At 59.7% G+C, this 24975-nt stretch overlaps 1 protein-coding gene across 3 annotated transcripts in view; it reads left to right on the top strand.

Annotated features, from left to right (window-relative positions):
• The window catches only part of AHDC1 (AT-hook DNA binding motif containing 1), a 64745-nt gene that overhangs the window by 29398 nt on the left and 10372 nt on the right, over positions 1-24975 (top strand). For 2 of the 3 annotated variants that reach the window (XM_068539260.1, XM_068539258.1), the window contains exons 3-6: positions 13661-13838; positions 18918-19029; positions 19175-19212; positions 19609-24516. In XM_068539260.1, the coding sequence (XP_068395361.1) occupies positions 19683-24473 (4791 nt within the window). In that variant the 5' untranslated portion in view covers positions 13661-13838; positions 18918-19029; positions 19175-19212; positions 19609-19682 and the 3' untranslated portion in view covers positions 24474-24516. Of the gene's footprint in view, positions 1-13660; positions 13839-18917; positions 19030-19174; positions 19363-19608; positions 24517-24975 lie in introns of all 3 variants that reach the window. The other variant, XM_068539259.1, reaches the window with a different exon arrangement.

Raw genomic sequence — 24975 nt, 5'->3', positions numbered from 1 at the left:
GCTGTGATTGTGATGGGTGGAGGGGGCATATCACCCAAGTGGTGCTGCTGATTCCCAGGGTCCCTGTTGTCAGTAGAGAGGCCTGTGCCTAAGAACAAGAGCTTGTGTCAGGCAGGGCTGTGACACTCTGCTTGCTTCTAGGGGAAGGGAATGTGTGTGTCAGTGACCAGCCAGCCTCCAGGGAATGGGGGGTGCGGTGCATGAGGCAGCTAGCTTGTGGGATGGTGTGTCCAGAAGAGCAAACACAGGGGCAGTTTACTGGGGTGTGTGCAAGACAAGGAGGCTGACAATGGGAGGGAGGAAAAAAACATAGATGAACCGCAGAGCCAGGCTTTGGGTTAGGGCAGGCTGTGTGGGGAGGCTCCAGCCTTATGGGGAAGTTACAGAAGGTTCAACACAGTCAAACACAGTTTTGCTTGTGCCTAGGTTTGTCGGCTTGTTTATAGGTGCTGTGCTGAACTGCACTGTTCTGAAGTGCAGTTGTCACATTCTATTGTGGGGTATCTGTGCAGGGGTGTTGTCAAGGTTTTCTGAACAGCAAGTGTCTGGCTGTTTGCGGGGAGTGTCTGTACAGGACGATATTGTAAGGCAATAGGCGTCTTTTGTCCGTTTGGGGTACCCTCAGATTGTACGAGGGGCATCAGTTCTGGCTGTTAGGAAGCCTTGGGTTGTATTGGGGGAATTGCCAGGCTGTGAGGGATTCCTGGCCATGTTTTGGGTGCCTCTTCCCCCTCCATCTCTTACACACTGGGAGAGAGGTCTCCTGTCTTAATCACTCCCTCCGCAGGTAGGCAAGCAGGCAGTCGCAACCCGCTCACACTCGCAGTAATTTTACCACGGTGCCTAAATCAGGAACAGGCGTGAATTGACCTTTTAACCCCTTCCCTGCCACGGGATTAGACTGTTTCCTGTTCAATCTCCTCCAGAACCAGTTCCATCCCTCCTGGGGCTCCCCCCCACCCAAGGAGTGGATAAGCAACCCCCACATCTCTTTTCTTCCCCATCTCTCTTGAGCCTTGCGGGGGGCCTGAGGGCCAGGCTGGTGCAGGGCCTGGCAGGAGCCGAGGGCCCAGGCAGGAGTGATAAATATTGAAGAGGAGGGATTTCGGTGTGGGCTGGAGCAGCTGCAGTGGTTCGAGTGTCACACTATCTCTCCCCAGGTTTACTGACCCATTTCCATTCACGCGGCTGCCGGTTTCCTAGCAACGGCAACAGTCCCCCCAGAACAGGCGGAGTGTGTGTCTGCCATTAGCGACTGCCGCAACTGTGTCAAGGTTACCCCGCTCCCTGCAAACCCACCCCGGCGGGTTTGTTTTCTGCCAGCGCCTGGCACACACCGTGCCAGCCTGGGAGGGCGAGGGAGGGGGCCGGGGGCCAGCCCAGGGGCTTGGGTAGGGGGGGCGCCGAGGAGGAGCTGTAGTTCCCGGTCCAGTGGGAGCCAACTTGGACTGAGGCCGAAGCAGCCGCCCCCCCCCCCCCCTTGGCTGGTGGAATTCCTAAGCCCGAGGGGAGCAGGGGGCGGGGCTGTCCCTCAGCCCTGACCCCCGAGATTCCAGAGCCTGGGGGGAGGGGTGTGGGCAGAGGGGCCTCCGGGAAGCCTGCCCGATCTGACCCCACCTGGCTTGTTCTGCTCCTGCCCTGGCTTCCTCCCACTTCTGCGCGGCTCCATGCTCTTCTCTGCGCTCAGCTCTTTGTCCCAGCCTCTGTGCCTGGTCTCCCCCATCAGACTCCCCAGGGCAGGGTTGTATTTCTCCCATCAGACCAGGGGCTCCCGAGGTTGGGGTTCATGATACCTCCTTTCCTTCTCTTCCCTCAGCACCAGTTCATGACTGTTTTTCTAAATGTCATGGGAGATGAGACTAAACAGTTGGTGTGGCAAAGGATAATTTTTCTTAACAGGGACTAGCAGGGCAAGTACCCCCATTCCACCCACTGGGGGAAGTAGGTTCTGCCTGCACTCCCCAGCCTGGCAGCACTCGTTTGGGAGTGGCCATTGGAAGTAGAGTACCCCTCTTTTTCACCCTGGAAGCCTGGCTGCAAAGGGTTAAAGCAGCTCCCACCTCACCTTGGTATGTGAGCTCCCCCAGGCTGGGGGGATGGGAGGATGGGGGTCTGTCGCCTTATAGCCACTCATGTGGTCAGCTCAGACCTGACCAGTCACATTCCTGCCCAGGAGGACCAGGGCTTGAGGTGGAGGGGCAGGGGCCTGGAGGGGGCTGGGTTTGTAGGAATGGGGGGGGGTGGGTACCGAGAAGGTGGGGCAAGGGGCTGCTGGGAACATGGAAGGATTGTGCAATGTAAACCTCTGGAAGCCTGAATCAGCCTCCTATTCCTCTGGGTCTGTCTCCCTGTCTTTCCTCCCAGTTTGCAACCCCCCAAACATTCCCGTGGACCACATAGCTGTGACACAGGTACAGATCTGGTCCCAGTTCTAAACAAAGAAAAGAGTGTGGCAGAAGCAGTTTCTGACATGCAGGGTGGCCCAGAGATTTGTGGGTAGCCTCCAGTGTGACTTTCTGGTGCTTGGAGGAGGTCGGCTGGGTTTTTGGCTGGGTCAGAGGCTCTGAGATCTAGGGTACAGAGCAGGCTGTGCTAGATAGTAGAAAGAGACCTGGGCGGGGACCCAGGAAGCCTGGTTCTCTGCCCAGTCCTGTACCTGACTCCTCATGGTCTCGGTCTCCCCATCTGAGGGGCTCAGGCCAGTGGTCTCTTACAGCCCTCCTGTCCTATTGGTCAGTGGTTCTGGGTGAGGGATGAGGAGTGGGGGGCAACGGTCTGGAGGGATTGTGGGAAGCTGCCAGCTCAAGGGGGAGTTTGCAACGTGATCCCAGAGCGAAAATAGCCCAGGTCATTTTCAGCTGCTTGGGCGGAGGTATCTGATCCCAGCAGGGCAGGGCAGCTTGGGCAGGGGGCAGGGAGGAGCATTCTGTAAAGCTCTCTGGGAAACCAGACCCCAGGATGGGAGGGTGGGAAAAGGTTGGCATGCCCGGCTGGGCTTCCTGAGACCACCCCCTCCCCGTGGGGGCTCTGGAATGGAAAGATGAGGAATGCAGAGGGTTAACAGGAGGTGAGGGCTGGACTCCAGCCCCCTTTGGGTCCTGGCCTGGTTGAGGTGAAAGGTCAGCCCCAAGGAGTCCAGGCACAGCTGGGGAAAGAGTAACCCGATCCTAACCCTGCTCAGGGGATCATAGAGCCGCCTCCCCCAGGAAAGGTGCTTTGACATCCCCAGGAAGGAGTTTGTTTGAAGGACTTGTTCTCAGCAAGCACTGGGGGCTAGGGGAAGGTCCTGCCCCAAGGGGTCAGGGAGAGCTGCAGGCCTGGAGCCCCAGCCAGTATGGCAGTGCTTTTTCATCCTAAGGTCAGGGGAGGTGGAGGTGAGCTTGCTGGAAAGGTTAGAGGTAGCCTGTTCTGGCCTTGCTCCTACTCTGTGTCCCATTTATGACTCTGATAGCCAGCATTGGGGATTGGGGAAGCTTAAAGGTAGGAGACTACCCCCCAGAGCACACACTGATTAGTGAGAGAAGCTGCCTGATACTAGACGGTGACACTGAGATGTGTTTGGGGTGGAGAATTACACCCTAACTCTGAGATGGCTTTGCTGTGTGTGGTGGGGCGTTAGAGGGTAGCATGGTGTGATGGGAGGCAGAGATAATACATGGAAGAACATGGGCTATGAAGTCAAGTTTGACCTAGGTTCAAATCCTTGCCTCTGCCTTAGGCAAGCTATTTAACCTAAGCCTCAGTTTCCCCAGCTACAAAATGGGACTAATAGTACTCACCATAAAGGGCAATTGTAAGGATTGGCACAGAATAAGTGCTCAGTAAAAAGTAACCCTTAGTGAGCCTCATTATGTCCCAAAGTCACACACTAGTGTGGCACCCGCATTAAAACTGGCAGTCCGGCTCCAGAGGAGTTGGTGAGCCGCTAGAGTTGGTCTGAGGGAGAGGATAGTTATGAGAATGTGACTGGGTCAGTGTCCCCAGGGCTCTGCAGGAGAGACTGTGGGAGTATCCAGGTCACTTGGGCTAGGATGGGGTGAGGTGAATGATGTTTAGTCTGTGGTGAGGGGTGGCTGGGGCAAAGTTCTTCTTAACGCCAACCTCTGGGGCTGGCGACAGCCCCTGTTCCCCACCGCGGCGGGTTTGTGCAGCCATGTGTGGGTGTAGCTCTCCCCGGAGTGTGGCTCTAGGTATGTTTGAGAAGGCGCAGGCATCCCAAGAAAGAACAAGTCGCCTTTTGTACGAGTCCAGCCCGGGGCTGGGCTAGGCCCTCTCTGGGGGATCCCCTGTTTCCGCGCCCAGTTCCCTGCCTACGGACAGCGCCCCAGCCCCGCCTGCCACCTGAGGGGGCCGCGAGGCTGCCTGAGCGACCCTTCCCGGGACCCACGCTTCGGCCCGGAGCAGGGGGGCGGGGTCTGGGGTCAGGGGGCGTGTCCGAAGACCTGACCCCGCCCCATGACATCACTCCAGGTGCTACCAATCTCCGGGAGCCGTGCCCACGGGCGGCCCGCCCCTCCCAGGCTCCGCTCTCCGGAGATCTGGAGGCGCAGTAGGTGGAGGAGGAGGCAGCGCCGGCCCATGGGGCGGGGAGACCATTGAAGGCCTCGCCCTTCCTGCTCTGGGCGGGGCTGAGCACATGACCCTGAGAGTGTACAGAGCAGCTCACAAGACCTCCTCTCTCCTGGTGCACTCTACCTTCTTGCCCACCTGTCCAAATCTTACCAGGTACCTCTTTCTGCAGGAAGCCTTCCAGAACCGACCTCCCCCCAGTCTTTTCTCTGATGACCTACACCCTTTTAGCGACCCTCCGTCATAACGGCGATACCAGTACTGACTGCTCCTAACAGCAGCAGCCGTCCACTGAACGATTTACCAGACTGCTCCGTGTTTTTCATTGAATATCTTACCTGATGGATCTCTGATTGCTTTCTACCTTGTCTTATGAGCCTTTCTCACCCACTGGGTTGGAAGTTCCTCTGGGCAGGGGTTCCAGACATGGCATGGCTCAGAATAGGCACTACTAAATGTTTAGGATGGATAGTAAATGAGGAGATAGGCTCATGGAGGGAAGATATCCTGGCAAAAGTCACACAGCAAGTAGGTAGAACAATCAAAGCTAGAAACCAGGTTTCAAGGCTCCATTCAGGTCTTTAGTTCTGGTGTGTGACTTAGAGTAGGGAGTTGCACAGGGGATGCCATAGACCTTCCCTCTTCCCGTTGGAGGGCTTCTCCCCCCACCAAAGATCAGAAGAACCCGAAATCTGTTTTCCTCCGCAGTCCACACACCTTGTACCAGAATCCCTGACTTCTGAGAGGATGAGGAAGAAGAGATGTTGGAGGAGCTGGGAGGGCTTTTGCAGGCCAGAGTGGCAGTTCTGGGCTATAAGGAGTAGTGTGGTTCCAGTAATTGGGGGGTACTGGTTCTGGGGACATAAAGCATTTCACTTGCAGGTGGGAGGTTCCAAGCGGGGCAGGGAGAGGAGGGTTGGGAGCCAAAGTATGTAGGGGTTCAGTGCAAGGGAGGCAGGGATTGTGCTGGGCCAGCACTCCCCCCACCACCGAGCCGGCCCGGTGGAATGCTGCGAGGCCCGGGGGATGGGGCCAGGCAGCCAAGGTGTCTCCGGTGGCACAGAAGCAGTTAAGAGCTGCCTCAGCCCGTTCCTTCAGACAATTAGTGACATCTCGCTTGACAACACCACACTGAGCCGATGCAGACCTCAGCCCCCCCTCCCGGCCCCCCCATGGCCGCTTCAGCTGTTTATTCTTGGGCTTTAACAATTGGGATTCTGACTTGGAGGAGCGGGCGCCCTGCGCTGCCCTCTGACCCTCCGTCGCCTTGGCAACTGGAGCCCGGTAGGCCTGGGCTCTGCGTTAGGATTACAGATCCTGAATTCACAATCTTGCTGCTCCCCTGCAAGCAGAAGCAGCAGTAGCAGCAGCATGCAGGATCTTCAGCTAGACTGGAGGGGACAGAGAAAGAGGATCCCCAGGGGCCAGCGTGAGGCACGGGTGGGAACCGAGGATGCCCACAGGCACCCCAGAGAGTGGTGTCCCCCATGGAGTGGAGCAGGGCCCAGAGCTCTGCTCAGCTCCCAAGGTCTCCCATTCTCTCTCTGGAAACTTTCTTCCTGGTAGAGCCCCGAGGGCAGGGGCCAGGCTTCTTCATCACTGCCCTCTTTCCCCCTCAGTCTGCCCCCTACCATGCCCAGAACTCCAAGTGCCAGCAGACTGTGCCCCTGCCGTGCCCGCAGCCATGGCAACAGGCCCCCCTCCCTTGTCAGCTCTACTCCTTTCTCCCTCCCCGCCACCACAATCTCCCCCCACCCCCAGCAGCCAACTGCCCCAGCTGAAACCGGAGCCGATGCATCTGTGAGCCTCATGCCCAGACCCACATTCCATTTCTGTCCTGTCCCCCCCAGCTCTGGCGACGACATCTCCCCCTCCTCCTCTTCAGGCCCCCTCCCTCCTTGCCTCTGTCTACTCCTGCTGCCCCCACCACACACACACTTTATCACTTAGTGTCTCCCCCCTCCTCCCTCCCCAGTCTCTTGAGTGCGTCTCGCCCTTTCACTCTGTGTCTTTTGGTCTTTGGGTGTGTCAGTCCCTCTGTCTGTCTCCAGCTCCCTGTGGTGTCTTCAGTTCCCTGAGCCTTGCCCCGTCTGTGGCAACTCCTTCTCCATCTCCTTCCCCTCTGCATGTCTTGCTCTCTCTCTCTGTCTTTGTCTCTGCCTCATCCTGCCTGTCTCTCTGTCTCTTTGTCTTTTTCCTCCTCCTCTGTCCCTTCTTCCTGAGTCTCTTTTTCGCTCTTCTCCTTCCTCTGGCTTCTTCTCTGTCTCTCCCGCAGCCCCTCCCTCCTCATCTCTTCCTGCCTCTTCACCCTCATTCTGCCCCGTTTCTCTTGCCCCCACATTCTCCCTCTTTCCGTCTCTCTCTTCCTGAATCTGATTCTTTGCCTTGGTTTCTCATTCTCTCTCTCTCTCTTCTTCCGACTCTCTCCTTCTAGTAAGTACATAGATTTCTTTCCAGCCTTCTGTATCTATTTCCCATTTGGCCATTACCCTCACGGCCCCTGGGTTGGAACTGGGAGAGGGGGGCCCTCCAGAATCACCCCGAAGGAGTCCCCTTTCAAGTGGGGGCCAGATGTCCTGGCGCCCCATTGGGCACATGTAGTTGAACCTGAGATGAGGAGGGGAAGTTCTAAGGTCAAAGAGCCAACAGGGGGTGGGGTACCAGGAACCAAGAGTACCAGGCCTCCCTTCCCAGGGTTTCAGAGGACGGGCTCCATCCCTCTAGCTTACCTTCTACCAGCCCAGGTGGAGGCAGAGGGTAGTCCTAGGGGCTGAGCTGGCCCAAGAAGCCCCCGGCTCTAAGAACTCAAAGTAGAGCATGTTTAGGCTTCCCTCACTGATTCCTGGGATTTGTTCCTCCCCTGCTACAATGACAGCTGTTTCAGACTGTGCCTCAGTTTCCCCCAGTGGCGCAGAGTTGGGAGGGTACTACCCTTGCTCTATCTCTGACTTTTTTAAAGTACTTTGAGTTCCTGGAGCAAAATCGGGCTTATAAAGAACAGGGAAAGGGTAAAGTGACTCCCACCCCCTTGCTCACCACTACTCTGTGCTGGAGGGGGACTCCAGCACAGAAGAATTTGTTTGGCTCAGGGCAGGGGTAGAATAAGGGTCCTGTCTCCTTAAGTATCTGGTGGAGGACAATGCCCACCCCCCCGCCAGCACCCCCCCCCCCCCGCAAAGACTGGCAGCCCCTGCTGTCAGGCCCTCCCTCCCAGTCTGGGCAGTGGCCTCTAGCCCTTCTCCCCACAGCCCCTCTTCAGAATGAGCTTCGCGTCATGGGAAACAGGCCCTGGGGTGGGGATGCCAGGCCTCCAGGGCCCAGCCCTTGCCTCTGGGTGTGATGAGACCTGGCCAGACAGACAGTTCTAGGACCCTGGGGTCTGGGCACTACTCACCAAGTGGCCAGGCGGGGGAGTAGGGGTGCCTGGGGGAGGCGGGTTGCACGCAAGGCATGCTGGGCCCCCTCGGCGGGTGGGTGGGGGGAACAAAGCTGGCATCGAGGCCTCAGCTAAAATTAGCCGCTTCCCTGCGCGGGAGCGAGCATGCCTGCCAGCCGCCCAGATCGCCGCTGCCTCGGCAGGCCATCTGTCGCCACGTTTTGCTCAGTCCCCCAGGGCCCCCCAGCTCCAGCCACCCTAGGGGCTAGACAACTCTGCTCTGAAGCTGTCCCCGGCCAGGGCTCTGGGCTCTGCTGCTGTCATGCTGTGTGACCTCAGGCTAGGCCTGTCCCTCTCTGAGCTCCTGTACAACAAGAGGGCCCCAGACACTGACCTCCCAGTCCCCCAGTCCTTCCAAGCACCAGGTGCTGGTGCTGGTCATGGGGGCTGGAGTGTGGGCTGCCTCCCTCCCATAGAGCTGGCCCTCTGGTCCAGAGTTTGAAGGTGGGCCAAGTGGGGTTTAGGGTAAAGGTCAGGCTATATGACAGACTCCTATCCATTTCCTTGATCTTCACTGGACAGTAGGGCAGCTCTATAAGCAACAACACCCTAACACACACGTGCACACACAATCAATCTCCATGCAGTCTTAAGAAACAGCTTCAGGTGGGAAGCCTGGATGTGGAGGCTGAGTTCAGCCGATACTAGCTTGATCTGTGGCTTGGGCAAGTCTCCCGCCCTCTCTTAGTCTCTTTTCCCCTCTTCAATAAGAAGCTCCTGTTTCCTGAGCACCTGTCCACTTCATGCTGCGTTATCTCGTGAGGCTGGCGTTATCATTCCTGCTTTCCAGCTGAGGAAACTGAGGTACAGAAAGCTGAGGTTCCTGGTGAGGAAGCGGTGGAGCCAGGGGTTGGACCCGCTGTGTCCTCCTTCCCGTGGCCCCCAGTACTCTGCCTGCTGGTCTGCAGCCTCAGCGCTTCCCTGGCTGCTGCCTCTTCCCCCGCTCCCCAAAGCCAAAGAGACTGAGCCTCTGCTCCAAGGTCACTCCGCTTGGCCTGGGAGGAGTTCAGACTTGAACCCAGGCCCCTTGGCTCCTGTCCTCCCTCACTTTCTGGCCAGCAGGCTGGGCCTGTTCCCTGGGTGAGTCATGCCCCTGGACTTTGGCCTCCTTGTCAGGCTCTGTGGCCTGAATTTGGAGAGGGGGCCCTTGTAAGAAAGAGGGGCTCCCCTGGCCACAGTGGGAGTCTGAAGCTATCGTCCCACTCCCTCAGCCCTGGGCCCCGAGGGCATGGTGGCAGCGACCCCTACCCTGCCTCCCCTCCCCCACCTCTAAGAAGTCTTGTAGGAACTGCTCAGGCCTCGTTGACAGCCTCCCTCCACTACGCAGTCTGCCCCCTCCCTCGATAACAGCTACATTCAGTTAGAAGTGGGGTGGGGGTGGCTGCTTGGGGAGGTGGCATTTTCAGGTTGTCTGTGTGCCCAGGCAGCTTTCTTCCCAGCACTCATCTTCCCCAGCTCCGGGCCAGTGGGTTACCCAGGAGGGAGGCCACGGCACCTCCCCTCCTGGCGTTCAGGGACCAAGGTCACGCCCAGAGCCCTGTGCACCTCCACCTCCTGGGGCCAGTGGTGTTTGTCACTGGGGCAACATGTGGCTGGGCCCGGCTCTGGCAGTGCTGGGGTGACATTCATGCCCTGTGAGCTGTGACGCCTCTGCAGGCAGAGGACGGCACCACCAGGCTGGCAGTGATGGGGGAGGGGTGGGGTGGGCTGTCACCCGTCCAAAGCAGCCAGGGTGACATGTCGTTTACCCATCCTGCAGTCTGGAGGGAGGAAGGGGTGAGGTTGATGTCCCTGGCTTATACTTATATGTGTGTTCGGGGGAGGGGTCCATACCTCTGTCACACCTGGAAGGTGAGGCGTGTGTGTGTGTGTGTGTGTGTGTGTGTGTGTGTGTGAGAGAGAGAGAGTGAGTGAGAGACAGGTTCTCTGTGCATTTCACATACTACCAGTGGGTGAGGGGGCGCCTGGTTGTATGTCAGTTACACCATTGTGAGGGTGACAACCTGTGTTCTTGTCTCATACTGTCTGGGGGTATCAGATGTGCCCATCTCAGGCTTTGGGGGAAGTGACAGGTTCTGTGCTTAGCTCATCCTGTTAGGAGGGTAGTCACCCACTCGTACTCCTGTCTCTCTGACTGTTGGGTATGTGTGAGATGTCACCATGTGCCTATCTCATGCCGGTGTGGGGAGTGACGTGTGTGATTATCTCATGCTGTTGGGGGGTTGTCAGTAACTTGGGAGCTTGTCTGTCACCCTAAAGAGACGACATGTTGCCCAGTGGTATGGGGCTGACAGTTGGCAGGGCCCCAAAGGGCAGGCCAGAGCAAGCACCCAGGCCACGGGCACAGGGACAAGCTGGGACGGGGGAGTCTCTGTTCCACAAGACCTACCTTCTGACCCAGGTGCCAGCCCTTGGGACTGTTCCCCAGGAGGAAGGACCCAGCGTTTTGCAGATGGTGTGGAAAGGGGCCTCTGGGGCTGGGGCAGGTGTGACCGGGGAGGCGGGGCGCCAGGCAGGGCTGGCATGGGGGCCTGTGTCCCCGCAGGTCTGGGAGACCCTATTGCCTGCCTCTCCTGCCCCTGAAACTGTTAAACTAATTAAGGCTGTGGAGCCGCAGGATTAATCGGGGCAGCTCGGCGCGGGCCGGGAGCTCAGGTAGTCGATTAGTGCGCCGCGGAGGATATTGGATTTCTGAACCGCAAGTCAGCACTATTCCGGCCTGTTATCTCTCCCAGGCTCGAGGGTCAGGAGGCGGGAGGCTCCGGGCTCGCTGGCCGCCCCGCCCGGCGGCTGCGGAGCAGCCGCTCCCCCTGCCCACGCGCGTCCCCACCCACCGCCCCTGCCCTCCCTGGCCCTGCGGCAGGTTCCCGCTCTGTCACCCTCGGATCCCCTCCATCAGGCTTGCGGCCCCAGTGCCGCCCTCCGCCCCCTCAGTCCCTCCTGGCCTGACTCGCACTCTGTGCCTCGCTGACACGCTCGCTCCTCAGCCTCTGACTAGTGTCTCCACCCCAGTCGCCTTCCCTGTCGCTCTCCCTGTCCCCCACTCTGTTAGCCTCTCCCGTCACCCGTCTCTGATCCTCTGCTTTTGTGTTTGTGTGTGCCTGTTCTCACGTCTCTCTGTCTCTGTCTCTCTCCCTGTGTGTCTCTGTGTATCTTTCTCGCTCTCTCTCTGTCTTCTCCTCTCCCTCTGGCGCTCAATCTCTCCTCTCTCTGTCTCTCTTCCTCTCTCTCTCTCTGTCTTTTCCTCTCTCTCTTGTGTGGTCTCGGCTGGTGTCTGCAACCAGAACAAATCTCCCCCAGCCAACACCCCCTGAACAAGGAGGCCAGAGCAGCTAATGGGAAACATGTGATTCTGCCTTGCGCCTGGAGCACCGTGAAGGGAGCCTTAGTCCCAGCTCAGCCCCTGCTCCCCCCTTGCTGCTTTCCCCCCACCACGCTGTCCCCTGCCTCCCAGCAACCCCCCAGCCTGTGCGGGCACAGGCGCAAGTTCCCCAGTCATTTACATTTCCGGGGGTGTCGGAGCTGGCGTTTATCAGTTGGGGAGTATCAGGCTGTGGAGGGGTTGGGAGCAGCTTTATTCCCTAGGTCGCCCCAGCCCCCAGGGCCAGGCAGACCTCATGCAGACTCCCCCCACCCACCACCACCATATGTAGGAGAACAGGGCCAAGATGAGCTGAGCTGTGGCGGCCTTGGGGGGGGCAGCCAATCCACCCCCGCTGGAGGGCTCTGGGGCCACCCAGATTTCCATCTTTTCTGCCCTCCTGGGCCTCTGGGGAGCTGCAGAGGTGGGGTCTCCCTAAGGGCTTGGGAGCTGCCCGGCTGCATTTCTCTGCCCACCCAACCACGGGGGAAGGGGGGACGGATCAGAGGAGGGAGGCTCTGGCAGGTTGGAATTCTCCTTCTCTGCCTGTGGATAAATTGTCCCTAATCCAGGCTTGGGGAGTTGTCTGGCTCCTACAGAAAAAGAGAGAGAGAGAGAGAGAGAGAACGCAGGAGATAGGGAGGGAGGAGGGAAGCAGGCATACAAACACAGTGACACAGACACACGCTGTCTCACAAAGGGTCTCCCATGCACACACACACACGCGCGCGCACACGCACTGACAAGTTACATAAAGGCACCACACAGACACTGAGGCACCGTTCTACTGACAGGCATACCATGGCACACAGACTCACACATGTTGACATTGACACAGACATACAATGACATGGCACAAGGACCCACTGACATACACAGATGCACAACGATAAAGTCAAACAGCACACACACGCAGAGTTACACACGTGAGCACATACTGACCCACAGTGAAACAGACCCACAGGGACACTGTGACCAGTCATGCCATCACACTGTGACCCTGAAAACCCAGAGAAAGGCAGAGGTAGGAGGGAGGCAACACTGATCCACAGTGACACCAGTGCCCGCAGTCACAGGCCTCGAGACTGGAAGCCTGCAGGGACAGCAGAGGATCCGCCACACACCCCGCCCCCGCCCCCCGCCCCAGTACACACGCCCAGAGAGTCAGAGATGGGCAGAAGCCGGTTCAGCTCCTGACAATGGTGAGATGCAGAGAGCTGTGTGCACACGGGCACTCACCCCCTGACCACAGCTGGGCACACCTCGTCACACATTAGGTACACACTCACACCTCCGTGTCCCCACAGGCGTGCAAACATAGGCTCAGCTGGACACACACACAGAACTGAACAGACCCAGATGCACACACCCACACGTATAATTGAAGGCACCGAACACAAGTAAGTGTCAGCTCACTCACACACACACACACACACATACACACAGTCCCATATGTGTACACTCTTACACATATACTCGTATAGACATACAAATACACCCAGAGAAGCATACAGAAGGCTAACTAGACCCAGGAAGCCACACACAGGTGTATTTGCCCAGACAGCTGACGCTCACAGACGTGCATCTGTACAGGCAGGATCTCTGACACACACACACACACACACACACACATTCCCAGGCAACCAAAACCTATAAGCAGTCCATGAGGCCTGGTTCCCAGACCCACTCTCGGCTTCAGTACAGACCTCAGGGAGGCAGACAAATGGGCAGGAAGCAGGGGGCGGGGCGGTGGTAAGGAGGGCCATGGTTATTAAAGAAAACAAGAGACATATAACCAGTCGCTGATGGAGAAGGGTAAATGCCAGCTGCGTATACACCTCTCATGAACATCTACATTCACCATCACTTTGAACAGCAATTCTCACACCTACGTTGTAAGTGAGCTCTTAGCATTTATAGTTTCCCCAGAGTGCTTCTCCCCATTCATAAGCTCTCCCCATTTTATAGATGAGAACACTGAGAGCCCAAGAGGTTAACTGACTTGCCCAAGATCACATAGTTGGTGAGAGTTGAGCCAAGGACCATTCTGACTCCCAAGACCAGGTTCTTTTCACCATAGCATGTGTGTTCATGTTCACGCGTACATGTACCTACCCGCACGACGATACTACCTGGGGTTTCAAGAGATAGGCTCACACTCCCCAGTGAAATGAAGTTGGAGCCAATTTCATCCTGTGCAAGAGTGGACCCCATCTAGGACGGCCTCCTGGTCCCTCTGTCTGGCTCATCCTGTATCCATGCTTATGTCTGGGGTGCTGTTTTTGTTTCCACAGATGGGAGCTTGCCTGCCTGTCTGCCCATTGGCCTGGACCCCAGAGCCTGCCCAGCTAAGTGCGTGCAGAGTGCCCCGGCTTCGGGGCGACTCTCAGGCCGCCGAAGAGACCACCCTGGAATCACTGGCGAAGACAGGCCTTTCTTGCTGAGCTGGGCCTGTCTGCACAGCCTGCTCAGGTAACAGTGTATAGGGAAGCCGGGTCTGTGCCTGGCCACCCCAGGAAGTGGGAATCAGGGGTACTTCCTTCCCAGTCCTAGCAGGGATTCCCGCCTCCCAGCTTAGGCCAAAAAGAGGCCCTTTAGAATCAAAATATTTTAACCCAACTTACTCAGACTCCCCATTATCCAGAAAGGTGAGGTCCATGGATATACAGGCAGTTCCCTGGAGTCCTGCCTCCTAGTCTGGGGACTCTTCCCTGCACCTGGATGACCTGAGAGAACTGGGAAGGGAAAGGGGTTGTGACAGTGACCAGAACCCAGGACAGAGGTAGAGACCAGAATGCCTGATGTGTGAAGCTGACCCCGCAGGACCCCTCTCTTCTAGAGTCTGTGGAAGCTGAGAGGACCTGGGTATGCTAGGCTGCCCTCCTGAGATGAGATGGGGCAGGGGTGGGGGCAGGACCCACCTCCCGACTCTGGGCCCGGATTAGCCCACCCAGGCTCAAGAGCCACAGAGGCCAGGTGGGGCTGCCCTGCCCTGCAGAGGCAACTCCCGGAACTGACACATGAAGCCTCAAGCCTCCGGCTCCAGGAAGCTCCCTAGAGCCCAGCCTGCCTGGGGACCCCACCCAACTTCCAAAAGAGCATTCCTGGGGCCTGAGGTCTGGGGGCGGGGCCTCCTGGGATTGTAAGGGTGGGGAGGTTCAGCTGTGGGAGGATGCAGAGCTGGATGTACCTGACTGTATATGTACAGGGCATCTCATGTGCAAGTCCTCCGGCTTGTGTGCAATCAGGCACATGCAGGACTCTGTCCGTAGGTGTGCAGGGTTCTGCACACAAGAGTAAGTGGACTGGGCTGGGGGACATTCAGAGGCTGTGCATGTGGTACATCGGAGTGAGTGTGCAGGATTCAGAGCGTGTCCTGGGCAGGTGTGGGGAGACTGGAGTGTTGTGTGTGCCACACTGGATGGTGTCTGTGTGCAGGGCGCTAGTGTACACTGGAGAGGTGTGTAGACAAGAATCTGAACACACTGGGGTGATATGTGAGTACAGTGGGGTGGGGTGTGTACACAAAGATCCTTCAGCGTGTCACCGGGGAAGCGTGTGTTCAGGGTTCCGGCTGCACACTGGGGGTGGTGTGTGCACGTGGCTCCGTTTGTGCTTTGGAGGTGGGCTGGGCAAGCCTTCAGCTGAGCTGGGCTCAGCAGTGCCCAGCCTTGTGGCCAAATTGCTGAAGTCACTTCCTTTCCAGCAGCAACTTTCCAGGAGGAGGAGTTCTTCAGACCTGGGTGGGGAGGGGGGTGCTGAACAAGGAGCTCTCAGGGGAAGGAGGTGGGCGGTGGTGAGAGGCTGTGGGGAGGGCCTGGTGGGGCTGGAGGAGGGGAGTCCTCCAGTAGACAGAAGGAAAGACAAGGACAGGAGTCTGGAAGGGCCAAGGGCAGGAGGGGATGGGGGCGGAGCAGGGCGGGAAGCGCACAGTCCCTGGGTGACCTCGGAGAGAGGAAGGGAGGGCTGCCCGGCAGGGTGACCCTCAGGTTCAGCCAGAGCTGGCGCTGGTGCCCACACACCTGGCACCCAGGGCTGGGGGCTGGCAGGGGGCGGGTCTGGGGCAGACCTGCTTGCCAGGTGCCCCGCTCCGGGCAGGAAGGGGGTGGACAAGGGCTGCACAAAGGAGCTCTGTGTGGCTGGGGGTAGGGTGGGGTGGGGTGTGCTGTGCTGTGGTGGGGAGCCCTGATGATTCCAGGGGGTGGGGCGGGGCTTGCTCCCCTCGGGGGCATCAGTGGCTCTAAGGGGACACCTAGTGGTGAGGGAGGATAGTGCATGGGATGACCTAGGTGGGAGGGGTGCCGAAGCTGGGTGGGGGTAGATTAGAAGTCAAAAATTAGAACTGGTGGTTGGGACTAGGACAGTTAGAGGAAGCTTCAGGGGAGGGGGCTGACTCTCTGGACAGTGAAGAAGTTTGGTTTAGAGGAGCCCAACAAACCTAAGTGCAGACTCCAGCTCTTCCCTGTCATGGCTGTTTGTCCTTCAGGGCATTACTTAACCTCTCTGAGCCTCCATTTACATGCCAAATAAGTGACAGCTGCCATTATTTTTTTCATCATTGTTATTTTTGTTATGATTTTGGTCTGGAGTCAGGTTGGAAGAAGATCTTCAGGTACAATTGGGCGGCTGGGAGGGGGCTGAAGAGAAGGAAGTTGAGAGGGGTGATGCATAGTTCCTGAAGGGGCAGATCCTGGGAGATGAAGGCCCTGAAGGGAGGTGATGGGGGAAGTTTCACAGCAGCAGTGATAGCCCCTTTGATGCAGCGTTTTCCATTTGAGGACATCCCTGAGCCTTCAGTCCGGGCTGGGAGGGAAATGGTGTTGGGGGGGTGGGGAGGAGTATGCAGGCTAGAGAGAGGGTCATGAGGCCGGAAGTGAGAGCTGGGGCTGGCAGCCTGGCTCCCCTGGGGAGGTTGTGGGTGGGGGAGGGGAGGCTGCCTGGGGAAGGGGTGGGGTGGTCACAGCCGCAGCGGGGGAGGGTGGGGCTGGGGACTCAAGGATGTGGGCTGGCCCTTCCCGGCACTGTGCACAGCAGGTTGGGGCCCCCAGCCCCCTTCCCTCCCAGCCAGCTGGTGTCCCCATAGGCAGGCTCAGACACACTGACCCAGAAGCAGACAGATGGACAGAAGAACCTTTTCGACTTTGTTCACAGACATGGGATAGGTGGTGCCCTTGGGAGGGGTCCAAGAAAATGGATGCCTGGGTGTGGTGGGGAGGGGTGCCAGCTGCTTCCCTCAGATCCTGGAGGCTTCGAGAGAGAGCAGTGGACAGAGTCAGGAGGTCTGGCAGGGCGACGTGCCCAAAGGTCTTCACGGGTGGGTGGAACAGAAGCAACCACTGGAGAGGAGGTTTCTCTCTTCTGCCAAGATCACACCCTCAGGCCCCAAGTGGGAGGTCTCCAGAGCAGGGAGGGTTGGTGAGCCCCACCCTCAGTAAGGGAGGGATGATGGCTTCTGGTAGGCATCTCAAAGAGGGCAGCACTGTGGATCAACCGTACTGTTGGAAATCTGACCTGGAGACTCCACAGAGTCTGAGCCCCTTCCCTCCTTTGTGAGTGTCTTACCCACAGTCCTTCCTGCAAGAGCAACAGTGAGATTCTTGAAGCAGAGAGAGCCTAGCCTAGAAGGGGCCAGGCCACAGTCTGCAGGCAGGCATGAGAGAGAACAGAACCCTGAGTGATCGAGTAAATGGGACAGTGAGGAACAGCTGAGGCCTGGGACCTGCAGGGACAGGGGATGTTCTGCCTGGATGAGCAACAAAGAGGCCCTCTTCATGCCATTTTGTGGTGTTGGGCAAAGTCTCTTTCCCTCTTGCGGTCTCAGTTTCCTTATCTGTAAAATGGGAGGTGCACGAGGTGGCACTAGAACAGTGTAGCCACTAGGGGAGCCGATTAAAAATACAGATTCCCAGATGTCCCTTTAGATTTATGAGTCAGACTCCCCTGGACTAGGGTCTGGGTATCTGCAAGGTTACGTAGCTTCCCCAGGCCCAGGGTTTGGAAGCCAATGGGTTAGATGATTTTAAGGTTCCTTCCATCCTTAAGTGAGACCACAGCTCTAGAAGGAGCACTTTCAGGAGTGGCTGAAGGAGAATTGCAGGAGCTGGGAGTGGAAGGAGGCTTTGGACTTGGCAGAATTAGGAATCTTGCCACTTAGCAGCTATGTGACTTCAGGCAAGTTATACAACTGCTCTGAGCCTGTTTCCTCTGTAACGTGGAAACAGTAAACCATGTCTCCCAGGTTCGGTGAAGATTCAGTGGGTCATATATGTGGAGGTGCTTCATAGATTACAAATTGCTGCCCACCAAAGGGGAGTGGATGAGTGTCCCTGCCCACACTCTCCCGTCCCCAAGTCAGCTCTGCAGTCTTTCTGTGGAGTTAACAACCCTGGGCAGCGATCCTCCCAGTGGTCATGGACCATTCAGCTCCCTGCTCCCCCAAACCCCAGCTCCTGGGGATCAGCCGGGGCCCTGAGTCCCCAGGCTCCCTTGGGTGTCAGACATGCCTGGATCTAAATCCCAACTCTGCCCTGACCAGCTCAGGGAGTCAGTCGGTAAATATTTATGTAGCATCCATAGCCCAGGCCCTGGGGTCAGGGGATACAACAGTAAACAAGACAGACACAGTCCTTGCCCCTGAAGAGCCCACACTCGGGGAGGAGACACACTGAACAGCCAGTCATACAAGTAATTGACATCAGTCATGATAAATACTGTGAAGGTGAAATAAAGAGGGCTCTAAAAATGTAGCAGGGGCCGGATGGAGGCTAGAGGTGGCATGGAGGGCGGAGAATGTCCCTTTTCACGTTCTTAATCTCCTTCCCTCCTTCCACATCCTACTTGGGTCCCACTTTTGGGTCTGGAGAGGAAAGAGAGAGAGCCTCAGGGGGAAAGGCGGGGCTAATTGTTCTGTGTGCCTCATTCATTCATTCGTTCAGTAAATATTTTCTGAAGCACATTTGTGGCCCATGTGCTGATCCGGGGGTTGGGAGATACACACAGAAGTCAGCAGGACAGAAATCCTTGCCTTCATGGTGCTTAACCACCTTCCAGCGGATGGTTTCCTCGACTGTGAAAGCGGGGATGATAATCGTATCGATCTCAGGTTTGCAGGGGGGTTAGGTGAGGCAATCCATATAAAGCACTTAGTCCAGTGTTTGGCAGCAGAGAAAGTGTCCCCAGAATATGAGCTTTTGTCGTTGTTGACTCCCTGGTATGATTTGTTAAACCTCTGACCTCAGGCACTCTTCAGTTTTTCTTTGCAGCTCTTATCCCGCTAATAATTAAGTCACTTACAATAATCTGATAAGTGTTTGTCTACCCAGTCCTTGTGCAAAGTAGGCACTCCATAAATAATGAGCATATGAATGAGTGAATGATGTTACTTCATCTCTGAGCCTCCACTTCCTCATCTGCAAAATGGGGTTATTAATAGCCCCTACCTCGCAGGATTGGTAGGAAGGATTAAATGAAACGATGCCTGGACAGCTTCCAGCCCAGTGCCTGGCGCGCAGTAGGTGCTCACTAAACCTGAGCTGCGGTGGTCCTTTCCAGGCGCTGTCCACGCCCCGAGGCCTGGGCTCAGGCCGAAGCTGCTCCACAGCGCCCCCAGCTGACAGCCAGCGACTGGCAGAGCCCCCAGGCACGGGGGCCCTCTCTCTTTCAGGTCAGCTGGGCGTGCGCTGGAGGGAGTACTGGGGGAGCTGGGGTTGGTATGTGGGGGAGACTGGGCCCCGTGGGCAGGTGGGCAGTGGTTGGGCTGTGGCCAGCAGACCACTGAGATCTCCTCTTGCCTGTCTCGTTGCCCACAGAGATCTCCAGTGTGACAGCCCAGGCGGCAGAGCCGAGGGTGAGTGGCCGGGGTTCTCCTAGAGCCCTGGGGATGGGGCAAGAAGGAAGAGGCCGTGTCCTTGATAGAACTTCCGGGCCCTCTGACAGGGGCCTGGCCCTCTCCTGACGTTTGATCCACCTTGCTGATGGGCTTCCCTCTCAAAAGCAGGTGAACTGTTCTCCCCCAGCCCTTAGCCAGAGTCTAGACAAAAGTGGGTGAGCTGTCAATAAGTGGAACTGGGGCCCATGGGGGTTCACGATGCGTGTGGTGGTTTAGGAAAAGCTGGGGGTCAACGAGGGGATTGGGCTTCGGGAGGGTACTCAGGGGAGGGGTGCAGGGGATCACTGAGGTCATGGGGAGCTGATGAGGACTTAGGCGTTTGGTGAGGGACCTCCTGCCTGTCCTGCCCGGCAGGTCCTGGTCCCGGCTTCTCGCACCCTCATGTCAGCCCCGGCCCCGCCCGGCGGCCCGCGGAGGACAAGGTCAGGATGCGTGTGAAGCCCCAGGGCCTGGTGGTGACTTCCAGTGCCGTGTGCAGCTCTCCTGACTACCTCCGGGAGCCCAAGTACTACCCCGGCGGCCCCCCCACCCCCCGGCCCTTGCTTCCCGCCCGGCCCCCTGCCAGCCCACCCGACAAGGCCTTCGCCCGCACCTTCTCCGAGAACCCGCGCCCACCCCCACGCCGGGACCCCAGCACCCGGCGCCCACCAGTCCTTGCCAAGGGGGACGACCCGCTGCCCCCGAGGGCGGCCCGTCCTGTCTCCCAGGCCCGCTGCCCCACCCCCGCGGGAGACGGCAGCAGCTCCCGACGGCGCTGGGACAACGGGCGGGTGAACCTGCGTCCAGTGGTCCAGCTGATTGACATCATGAAGGACCTGACCCGGCTCTCCCAGGACCTGCAGCACAGCGGTGTGCACCTGGACTGCGGTGGCCTCCGGCTCAGCCGCCCACCTGCCCCGCCCCCCGGGGACCTTCAGTACAGCTTCTTCTCCTCACCCAGCCTGGCCAACAGCATCCGCAGCCCTGAGGAGCGGGCCACCCCCCACGCCAAGTCTGAGCGGTCCAGCCACCCCCTCTACGAGCCTGAGCCTGAGCCTAGGGACAGTCCCCAGCCCGGCCAAGGCCATAGTCCCGGAGCCACGGCCGCGGCCACCGGTCTGCCACCAGAGCCCGAGCCAGACGGCCCTGATTACTCAGAACTCGCTGACGCCGACATCCTGAGTGAGCTGGCCTCCCTTACTTGCCCCGAGGCCCAGCTGCTGGAGGCCCAGGCCCTCGAGCCACCGTCGCCTGAGCCAGAGCCTCAGCTCCTAGACCCCCAGCCCCGCTTCCTGGACCCGCAGGCACTAGAGCCGCTCGGGGAAGCTTTGGAGCTGCCGCCCCTGCAACCTCTTGCTGATCCTCTGGGGCTGCCGGGCCTGGCTCTACAGGCCCTAGATACCCTGCCCGACTCCCTGGAGTCGCAGCTGCTCGACCCTCAGGCACTTGACCCCCTGCCCAAGTTGCTTGACGTCCCTAGCCGCCGTCTGGAGCCCCAGCAACCCCTGGGACCCTGCCCGCTGGCTGAGCCCTTGCGCCTGGACTTGTGCTCACCCCATGGCCCCCCTGGGCCTGAGGGTCACCCCAAATACGCCTTGCGGCGCACCGATAGGCCAAAGATCCTGTGTCGCCGACGGAAAGCCGGACGGGGACGCAAGGCAGAAGCCGGCCCCGAGGGCCGTCTGCTGCCCCTGCCTGTGCCCACAGGGCTGGCGGCTGCCCTGGCTGAGCCCCCGGCCCCGCCCCCGCCCCCACCTCACGCCCTGCCCGGCCCAGGCCCAGTCCCAGAGCTGGAGCCCGAATCCTCCCAGACCCCGGTGGTCCCTACCCGCAGAGGCAAGTGCCGGGGCGTGCGGCGCATGGTGGTCAAGATGGCCAAGATCCCCGTGTCACTGGGCCGGCGGAACAAGACCACGTACAAGGTGTCGTCTTTGAGCAGCAGCCTGAGCGTGGAGGGCAAGGAGCTGGGCCTGCGCGTGTCCACAGAGCCCACCCCACTGCTGAAGATGAAGAACAATGGGCGGAACGTGGTGGTGGTCTTCCCACCCGGCGAGATGCCCATCATTCTCAAGCGGAAGCGCGGCCGCCCTCCTAAGAACCTGCTCCTGGGCCCCGGCAAGCCCAAGGAGCCAGCGGTGGTGGCGGCCGAGGCAGCCACTGTGGCGGCAGCCACCATGGCCATGCCGGAGGTGAAGAAACGGCGGCGGCGGAAGCAGAAGCTGGCATCTCCCCAGCCGTCCTATGCAGCGGATGCCAACGACAGCAAGGCCGAGTACTCAGACGTCCTCGCCAAGCTGGCCTTCCTGAACCGCCAGAGCCAGTGCGCTGGGCGGTGCTCACCGCCCCGCTGCTGGACACCCAGTGAGCCCGAGTCAGTGCACCAGGCGCCCGACACGCAGAGCATCTCCCACTTCCTGCACCGTGTGCAGGGCTTCCGACGGCGAGGTGGCAAAGCAGGCGGTTTTGGTGGCCGGGGTGGGGGCCACGCGGCCAAGGCGGCCCGATGCTCCTTCAGCGACTTCTTTGAGGGCATCGGCAAGAAAAAGAAGGTGGTGGCCGTGGCAGCCGCTGGGGTCGGGGGCCCTGGCCTCGCTGAGTTGGGGCACCCACGCAAACGGGGCCGGGGGGAGGTAGACGCCGTGACTGGGAAGCCCAAACGCAAGAGGCGGTCCCGGAAGAACGGGACTCTGTTCCCGGAACAGGTGCCCAGCGGCCCAGGCTTTGGGGAGGCGGGCACCGAGTGGGCCGGGGACAAGGGTGGTGGCTGGGCCCCTCACCATGGGCACCCAGGCGGGCAAGCTGGCCGAAACTGCGGGTTCCAGGGAACCGAGGCCCGGGCCTTTGCCTCCACTGGGCTAGAGAGCGGGGCTTCGGGCCGTGGCAGCTACTACAGCACAGCCGCACCTGCGGGCCAGACGGAGCTCAGCCAGGAGCGCCAGAACCTCTTCACCGGCTATTTTCGCTCCCTGCTCGACTCGGATGACTCCTCCGACCTCTTGGACTTTGCCCTCTCAGCCTCTCGCCCCGAGTCCCGGAAGGCATCAGGCACCTACACAGGGCCCCCCAGCAGCGCCCTGCCCGCCCAGCGGGGCCTGGCCACCTTCCCCAGCCGGGGAGCCAAGGCCAGCCCGGTGGCGGTGGGCAGCAGCGGGGCTGGGGCGGACCCCTCCTTCCAGCCGGTTCTGTCCACTCGCCAGACCTTCCCGCCGGGCCGGGCAGCGAGCTATGGGCTAACCCCTGGCACTTCAGACTGCCGGGCAGCCGAGACCTTCCCGAAGCTGGCTCCTCTGCCTTCTGCCATGGCCCGCTCGCCTACCACGCACCCGCCCGCCAACACCTACCCCGTGCAGTACGGGGGCTACGGGGCTGGACAAAGTGTATTCGCACCCGCTAAGCCCTTTACGGGCCAGGACTGCGCTAATAGCAAGGACTGCAGCTTCGCCTACGGCAGTGGCAACAGCCTCCCTGCCTCACCCAGCAGCGCCCACAGCGCCGGCTACGCCCCACCGCCTACCGGTGGCCCCTGCCTGCCACCGAGCAAGGCGTCCTTCTTCAACAGCTCTGAGGGGGGCCCCTTCTCTGGTTCGGCCCCCACACCCCTGCGCTGTGACAGCCGGGCCAGCACGGTCTCACCCGGCGGCTACATGGTACCCAAGGGCACCACAGCCTCTGCCACCTCTGCCGCATCCTCGTCGTCCTCCTCCTTCCAGCCCTCACCTGAGAACTGTCGGCAGTTTGCGGGGGCTTCTCAGTGGCCTTTCCGGCAGGGCTATGGAGGCCTGGACTGGGCCTCGGAGGCCTTCAGTCAGCTCTACAATCCCGGTTTCGACTGCCACGTCAGCGAGCCCAACGTGATCCTGGACATCTCCAACTACACGCCGCAGAAGGTGAAGCAGCAGACGGCCGTGTCCGAGACCTTCTCCGAGTCGTCCTCCGACAGCACCCAGTTCAATCAGCCCGTCGGCGGCGGTTTCCGGCGTGCCAACAGCGAGGCCTCGAGCAGCGAGGGCCAGTCGAGCCTGTCCAGCCTGGAGAAGCTGATGATGGACTGGAACGAGGCATCGTCCGCCCCCGGTTACAACTGGAACCAGAGCGTCCTCTTCCAGAGCAGCTCCAAGCCAGGCCGCGGACGGCGGAAGAAGGTGGACCTGTTCGAGGCCTCACATCTGGGCTTCCCGTCAACCGCCTCGGCCAGCGCCGCGGGCTACCCATCCAAACGGAGCACCGGGCCCCGGCAGCCTCGGGGCGGACGGGGTGGCGGGGCCTGCTCAGCCAAGAAGGAGCGGGGCGGGGCGGCGGCCAAAGCCAAGTTCATCCCCAAGCCACAGCCGGTCAACCCGCTCTTCCAGGACAGCCCAGACCTCGGCCTGGACTACTACAGCGGGGACAGCAGCATGTCACCACTGCCCTCGCAGTCGAGGGCCTTCAGCGTGGGCGAGCGCGATCCCTGTGACTTCATGGGACCCTACTCCATGAACCCGTCCACGCCGTCGGACGGCACCTTCGGCCAAGGCTTCCACTGCGACTCGCCCAGCCTGGGTGCCCCTGAGCTGGATGGCAAGCATTTCCCGCCGCTGGCCCACCCGCCCACGGTGTTTGATGCTGGCCTGCAGAAGGCCTACTCCCCCACCTGCTCCCCGACCCTGGGCTTCAAGGAGGAGCTGCGGCCGCCACCCACAAAGCTGGCTGCCTGTGAGCCCCTCAAGCATGGGCTCCAGGGGGCCAGCCTGAGCCATGCAGCTGCAGCCCAGGCCCACCTGAGCTGCCGGGACCTAACGCTGGGCCAGCCCCACTACGACTCCCCCAGCTGCAAGGGTACGGCCTATTGGTACCCGCCAGGCTCGGCCGCCCGCAGCCCACCCTATGAAGGCAAGGTGGGTTCAGGGCTGCTGGCTGACTTCCTGGGCAGGACGGAGGCCGCGTGCCTCAGTGCCCCACACCTGGCTAGCCCACCGGCCACACCTAAGGCCGACAAGGAGCCACTGGAGATGGCCCGGCCGCCCGGCCCACCCCGTGGCCCCGCTGCAGCTGCTGCTGGCTATGGCTGCCCACTCCTTAGTGACTTGACCCTGTCCCCCGTGCCGAGGGACTCGCTGCTGCCCCTGCAGGATACCGCCTACAGGTATCCAGGCTTTATGCCGCAGGCGCATCCCGGCCTGGGTGGGGGCCCCAAGAGCGGCTTCCTGGGGCCCATGGCGGAACCTCACCCTGAGGACACATTCACCGTCACCTCCCTGTAGTGCCAACTGAAGTGCCGACTGGACCTCGAGGTTTTGTTCCTGGGTGAGTCTGAGGATGTGGGTGCAGTGGGAAGAAGCCGGGGGGTGGGGGGGGGTTGGGGGGGTGGGGGGGATGAGGACATTAGAGCTTGGGCAAGGGGAAGAAGTACAGCGATGAGCAGGAAGGATTTGAGGACAAGACTGGGGACCCGAGTTGGGATTCAGGGAGTCTGGCATTAGATGTTGGGAACAGTCTTAGGGAGGAGATGGGGCCTTGGGTGGGGAACCCAGTGCGGGGCTTGGGCATTCAGGGGGTCCCATTATTGAAATGGATGGAGGACCATAGACTGGATGGGGCCATCTAGTTCGGTTCATCAAGCGTTCATTTCCCTCATCCATGCTAGGTCCCGGGCAGGGACCACCTGAGTCCCAGGAAGCACTCACCACTTGAACTCTTGCAAGGGAGGGCGTTTGCATCACCCTGCATGTGACAGATGGAGAAAGAAGCAGGTTGGATAATTAT

Source organism: Eschrichtius robustus, chromosome 3 (assembly GCF_028021215.1).
Source record: "Eschrichtius robustus isolate mEscRob2 chromosome 3, mEscRob2.pri, whole genome shotgun sequence".
NCBI lineage: Eukaryota > Metazoa > Chordata > Mammalia > Artiodactyla > Eschrichtiidae > Eschrichtius > Eschrichtius robustus.
The sequence above is the reverse complement of the archived record's forward strand: the minus strand, read 5'-3'. Positions and strand labels throughout refer to the sequence as shown.